Source organism: Onychostoma macrolepis, chromosome 06 (assembly GCF_012432095.1).
Source record: "Onychostoma macrolepis isolate SWU-2019 chromosome 06, ASM1243209v1, whole genome shotgun sequence".
NCBI classification, from domain to species: domain Eukaryota; kingdom Metazoa; phylum Chordata; class Actinopteri; order Cypriniformes; family Cyprinidae; genus Onychostoma; species Onychostoma macrolepis.
In genome coordinates, this window is record NC_081160.1 from 3,673,959 (window position 1) to 3,680,895 (window position 6,937).

Here is a 6,937-nt window from a genome sequence, read left to right on the forward strand (position 1 = left end):
ATGAAGGACAGAGGGAGAAGGGCTTTCACATGCTTTTAGCTTGATGAGCTTTCAGTGTGTGTGTGTGTGTGTGTGTGTGTGTGTCTGTGTCTGTTCTGTGTGTCTGTGATGTGTGTCTGTGCCGTGTGTGTGTGTGTGTGTGTGTGTGTGTGTGATGGGTGGGGGGGGGGCAGCAATTTCGCTTTCTGTCATTTAGTGAAGCAAATGAGGCTCTGTCACACCAGTGAGGTGAGGTCTGTGTGTGTGTGTGTGTGTGTGTGTGTGTGTGTGTGTGTGTCTGTGTCTGTGTCTGTGTGTCTGTGCTGTGTGTGTGTGATGGGTGGGGGCAGCAATTTTGCTTTCTGTCATTTAGTGAAGCAAATGAGGCTCTGTCACACCTGTGAGGTGTGTGTGTGTGTGTGTATGTCCTGACTTTTTTTGTGAAAAACATTGACCCATGTCCCCACTTTTCAAAACGCTTATAAATCACACAGAGTGAGGTTTTTTTGGGGAAAGTTGAAATGCACAGTCTCCTGTAAGGGGTAGGTTTAGGTGTAGGGTTGGTGTAGGGCAATAGCACAAACATTAAGTACAGTATAAAAAACATTACGCCTATGGAATGTCCCCACTTTTCACAAAAACAAACATGTGTGTGTGTGAGTGTGTGTGTGTGTGTGTGTGTGTGAATCAGGACTCTCTTCAGCATATGTTGGATGAATGCAGTCTTCTCCCAGCATGCCCTGTGTGAAGATGCGTTCACTCATACAGAGATCAAATGTGCTGAAGTCAGTGAGAGTCACAGATCATTGACAATATGGGCGTGCCTAAGGAAGCTACATTTTATGCAAATAAGCAGTGATGTAAGATATTGTAGTCCAAGATATTGTAGTCCCACCACAATGTCATAAAAAAGGATTAAAAGTTCAATTTTGATGTTGACTTGAGAAAGCCTGGCCAAAGGTTTGAAGGTGTTAAGGTCATGCAGTCTATCAGACAGGCAGATAGATAGATAGATAGATAGATAGATAGATAGATAGATAGATAGATAGATAGATAGATAGATAGATAGATAGATAGATTTAAGCGGCAGTACAGTCACTCAAGAGTCCTGCGCTGATAAAATCACTGAAAGAGAATAATGAGGCTGCTAAAGTCAGATTAGACATTTCATGCACTTGTTCAGCCACCTCAGAGATGCGTGTGCTCAGTTTATCTCAAAAACTCCTTCAGCAGAGACCTGGGGATTTCACAGCAGGACACCAGCACGAGCGTGACGCAGTCAGAGTGATCTAGAGCTCTGCTACACAATCACGTCTCTTTGTCTCATCCTACACATCCAGCATCTTTCTCACCCGTCTCACACTCTCTTGCTCGTTCTCTGTCCGGTGTTTCCTCTCTCTCTTACTGCAGCTTTATCTCCTCCTCTGTCTGTGTTGTGTGTTTATGATTTCAGTGATGGAGCAGCAGCGCCTCCTGCTGTTAGACTAGAGGAATCACTCTTCCCTCAATCCTCCCATGTCACTCTTGGAGAGAGCTGTTACATTAGCATTCTGTCTTGATTCTGGTGTTTTTAAGCTGTATCTTCATGTGTTGTTCCCACAGGCAGCAGAAGGCATATATCGCCACACAAGGTCCTCTCTCTGAAACCACGGAGGACTTCTGGAGGATGCTTTGGGAGCACAACTCCACCATTGTGGTGATGCTGACGAAGCTCAGAGAGATGGGACGGGTGAGTCCACGCCATTGTCACTGTGACAGATTCTCACGTTCCTGCACAGTGCACAAACTCAGTGTGAATGGCTCTTTGAACCCCATTTTACTCCTGTAATGTGAGTGAAACAAGATCTTCAAAAAGGCAAAATGTAGGGCAGCTCTTGATTGCATCCATTGGGAATTGATTGGATTGTGAAATGTTGTTCATCTTTGATGTCCTGTCGACTTTAAGGCAGGGTTATTTTCATTAACTAAAACTAAAACCATAACAAAATATTTTCATTACTTGAAATAAAATAAAATAAAATAAAAGAGAAAAACTTGGCTAGCTGCCAAGGCAACATTTCTAATTTTCATTTTGTTTCTAAATTCTAAATTAAAGAGTCTAAAACTGAAAACAAAGACAGAAATTAACTAAAATTCTAATTGTGTATCAGTGCTGTTAAAATAAAACTCTTTAAGGCAGCTCAGCTCAAAACAACTCAATTTATTAAGGGAGTGTCACACATTCAGCTGTTTATATCTTTGATTTCATGTCACACATTGTAACACTTTTGCATATTAGCAGCAAAACATGAAGTTTACATAAATATGAAGAGGAGAACTGCACAAAGAAACAGTTGTAACAGTAGACTGAATTATAATGCAGCTCATGAAGTAACTTTTTTGTGTGTGATTGCCTGTTAGTCTATTCAAGGTCATGGAAAATATATATCCATGTGCAGCTTTAATGAGCAAAATATTTACAGGGATCTGCTTTCTTTTTTATGAATCATTCAACAGTCCCATCAGGATTTCACAAGACTTTTTTTCTAATCTTGCATCCCAAAGTCACTGAATTTGCTGTAGTTTATCTAAAAAAAAACATTAATAAATAATAATAAAAAAAAAAAAATGTGGTGATATTTGCAGCAAATTTGGCATGGTTTTGTATTAAAAATCCACTATTACCATCATTGTTTAGTACAATATAATACTGTTACTGTAAATAACTGTGCATAATTACTGAAATTGTTTGTGGTTTGGCAGTTGAACACACATTGATCAATTTGTTTGGGCTCAGATTTATGGATTTTGGTTAGCTAGTATTGATTCTCTAAAAGGAAAGCTTATGCTAAAATATGCTAAATTGCAAGCTGCTGCAAATAATGAGAGGACTGGTTATATTTGCATTCATTATTGCAACTGCATGATCCCGAAACCCTGGAGGGACTGATTTAAGTGTATCAAATAATAATAACAAAATAAACATGCAATGTGGATGCAGGAAAATGTCTGAATACTCTGCTGCAATTATTACAAAAAATACTCGAATGACTAATGAAATGTTAATGATGCTCAAATCAGCCAGTTGTATGCTGGCCTCAGGCTGTCATTCTGTGCATTACACCACAAAGACAGAAGGCAACAAAAACAAAAACAGTAACGTTGGGGTTTGGACAAAGCAATTGAGCCAAGTGTGAGCTGCTCTTTTAATCGAGTGTTTGGCTCCACAGGAGAAGTGTCATCAGTACTGGCCTGCAGAGAGATCCGCACGCTACCAGTACTTCGTTGTGGACCCCATGGCTGAATACAACATGCCGCAGTACATCCTACGGGAGTTTAAAGTCACAGACGCCAGGGTGAGTTGATCAGACGTAACCGTATGACTTCAGCTGTGCTGTGTCTTTAAATCACGCCCTTATAACTCTCTCTCTCTCTCTCAGGATGGCCAGTCTAGGACGATCCGCCAGTTTCAGTTCACCGATTGGCCAGAACAAGGCGTGCCAAAGACAGGAGAGGGCTTTATTGATTTCATTGGCCAAGTCCACAAAACCAAGGAGCAGTTTGGTCAGGATGGACCAATTACTGTTCACTGCAGGTGAGAAGCAGAATGAATGAGCGCAGCAGAGCATGTAGTGTGTTTTTCTAGTATAGCACTGCCTGATATATTGAATATTATGTTGTAAATCTATATTAAAAATGTCTCAGTCAAGATTTTACTGACTGTATCCCAAAGCCGACTTTTTATCTGTACATTACAGTTTAAAAGTTTTTTGTTTTTTTTCCCCAAAAGAAATTGGTAACGCTTTAATATAGGGACCAGTTCTCACTATTGCTGATTGGCATGCATATTTCTAGCATATGTAGGCTGTTTATTACTACTTAAAAAGCACATATTCTGCATGACCATATTCTACATCCCTAATCCTACACAATACCTAAACTTAACAACTACAGTAATTAGGAGTTTACTGAGGCAAAGGTTGTTAATAGTTAGTTAACCATGGGAACTGGATCTTAAAATAAAGTGTGACCAAGAAAGGTTTCTACAGAAATCAGCCCAACTGTTTTCAACATGTTTCTTGAGCAGCAAATCAGCATATTAGAATGATTTCTGAAGGATCATGTGACACTGAAGACTGGGGTAATGATGCTGAAAATTCAGCTGCGCATCATAGGAATAAATTACATTTCACAATATATTCAAATTGAAAACAGCTATTTTAATTTGTAAAAATATTTTACAATATTAAAATTTTATAGTGCTGTCAAACGATTAATCGTGATTAATCGCGTCCAAAATAAAATTTTCTTTTTACATAATATATGTGCATGTACTGTGTATATTTATTATGCATATATAAATATACGCACGTACAGCATATATTTTGAAAATATTTACATGTATTTAGATGTATATATTTATATTCATATAATTTATATTATATATAAATGTATTTAATATATAAATGTAATTTTTTTTTAAACAAGTATATACATGCATGTGTGTGTGTGTTTATATATACATAATAAATATACACAGTACACACACATATATTATATAAACAAAAACATTTATTTTGGATGCGATTAATCGCAATTAATCATTTGACAGCACTACAATTTTACTATATTTTTGATCAGTTAATAAAGGCAGCTTTGGTGAACAAAAGAGACTTCTTTTAAAAACTTATTTGACAAATTGTATCGACCCCAGACATTTGACCTCTAGATGTTGTGTATGTGCGCTGAACTGCTGTCTCTCTCTCTCTCTTTCTGTCAGTGCTGGTGTGGGCAGAACAGGGGTCTTCATCACTTTAAGTATTGTTCTGGAGCGGATGAGGTATGAAGGGGTGGTGGATATGTTCCAGACCATAAAAACGCTCCGCACGCAGAGACCTGCGATGGTACAGACGGAGGTAAACCTGACACCCCAACAATAGTTCACCTGTCATCATTTACTGCAAATCAGACTTTCATTTTTAGGCAAAGCATTAGTTGAGGGTGTTTTAGTCATCTGTGTTTTAACTGTGTGCAGGACCAGTACCAGCTGTGCTACAGAGCAGCTCTGGAGTACCTTGGCAGCTTCGATCACTATGCAACGTAACCACTCCCAGAATGCCTCAGAACGGAGAGCCGCCACTTGTTTCTGAGCCATAATCATCCTACCTTTTCAGTCACCACTGCTGGAGGGAGAGAGAGAGAGAGAGAGACTGACAAACAGAGAGAAACGGCAAATCAGAAGAGAGGAGAAATCACTGGAACTTCACCGCAATCCTGTTCCTGTCTTTGTATTACCTTACTGCTTTAAGATTACGATCATTTCATTTTCATATCGATCAACATCATCGACCATTGTTTTTATTATCCTTATTATTATTGTATCATCATTACGATTGGTATATGTCAGAAAATACAATATTTGTATCATTTATGCTGATCATTGCATATCTAAGGGGTTCTTTTTATTCTTTTTTTTTCGTATATTGTTATTATTATTATTATTCCTTTATAATTTTTTCGTATATATGTTCAGTTATTTTTAGCACATGTGGACATGTATTTTCACATGACCCAGGTTACTAATACTATAAGAGGTGTACTCAGAGCTGCTGATGATTTCTTACTTTTTATCATTCTTATATTTTAATGATCTACTTTTATTTGGTGGGAAAAGGGGAACTTTTTATAAAATATACAATTAAAACAACATTTTCACCTCCTAATACTTTATAAAACAGTATAATCAAGTATAAAAGAGATGAAACGCTTACACCTGAGTTAGTGACCTTAATGAACCTGCCGTCGTTAAGGACACTGAATAAACCAATGAAACGAGAGAACGTGTTCAGAGCCGTTCTGCTCTGAATAGCAGTAAACGGACACTTTCTGGAAACCCTCCATTCTCGAGTGAAAGAAAGACAAAAGAAATGGTGTTCCTGCTGCCACAGCAAAGTCTTTATCCCATGCTGAGGTCAAAGGTCAGGCCTCGACCCGACAGACCTGCACACACATGTACAGCCGTCACGTACCTCCAGTAGAACCACGGCCATCCGTCATTCGCTCCGACTAGCAGCTGAAGTGGGGAAAGTCTGCAGCAGAAAACAGACGACTGAGGCTGGGAACACACAACCTCCTGGACTCCACGTGTGGTATTAACGGCCATCTGATCATTTCTCACTGTGGCTCGTAAAGACAAATCTCCCATAACGTCGCGACAGCATCATCGGACTGAAAACATGTGCATACTCAAGTGTTTCTTTCCTCCTATGGCCTGAGCACAAAGTAAGATGAAAGGGACATGGGAAGAATTCATCTGACTTTGTGTTCGCATAGAGACAAAACGGCATTCAATCTGTTGTACAGGCGGTCTGTTTTCTATTTGTTAATAAAAAGGAGAGAGATATGTGTTAATAAAATGCTTAATTGGGTTTTGTTTTGTTCTGTACATGTTTATTGTGTGTCTTTTGCTGCTGTGTCTCGGTTCCTTCAGCACATTTCCTGGGAACAGATGGCTGGTCCCTCTCCAGTGTGTTTGTGTCCTTGCCAGAGAGCCAGCCCACCGGCCATTGCGGTTTAATGTGAAGGCATGTGGACTGGATTCTGCCTGTTCTACATGATTCATTAGTTCTGGAACACCTGGAGACATTAGTCCTCCAAAAATCTCAGCAACCGGACAGCAAAGTTTACTAATTCTATCGGAAGCTAATTATCTCACTAATTAGGCACAAATTGTCCCTTTGGTCTGAGGTCAGAGATGTTGTTTCCCATTGTAGATTAACAATTAACAAATAATTAAGCCTAATTACCAGTTTGCAGACAATGATCAATGTCTTTGTTTATTGCTGGAGATACACAGATCATTTAAATGCACATTTTTAACAGGTGGTCTAAAAACCAACAATTTGTCCAAAGGTTAAAATAAAAAACAGTCCATAGTCATTTCAAATTTATTTGAGATATTGAAGATGCAAAATGTAGT

General features: G+C 38.8%; 1 protein-coding gene across 14 annotated transcripts in view; it reads left to right on the forward strand.

The window, feature by feature from the left end:
* The window catches only part of ptprfa (protein tyrosine phosphatase receptor type Fa), a 272,540-nt gene extending 266,154 nt beyond the window's left edge, over positions 1 to 6,386 (forward strand). For all 14 annotated transcript variants that reach the window (XM_058780172.1, XM_058780177.1, XM_058780174.1 and 11 more), the window contains 5 exons: positions 1,582 to 1,708; positions 3,189 to 3,314; positions 3,399 to 3,553; positions 4,739 to 4,874; positions 4,994 to 6,386. In XM_058780172.1, coding sequence (XP_058636155.1) covers positions 1,582 to 1,708; positions 3,189 to 3,314; positions 3,399 to 3,553; positions 4,739 to 4,874; positions 4,994 to 5,062 — 613 coding nt within the window. In that variant the 3' untranslated portion in view covers positions 5,063 to 6,386. The remainder of the gene's footprint in view (positions 1 to 1,581; positions 1,709 to 3,188; positions 3,315 to 3,398; positions 3,554 to 4,738; positions 4,875 to 4,993) is intronic.
* Positions 6,387 to 6,937: the final 551 nt, after the last annotated feature.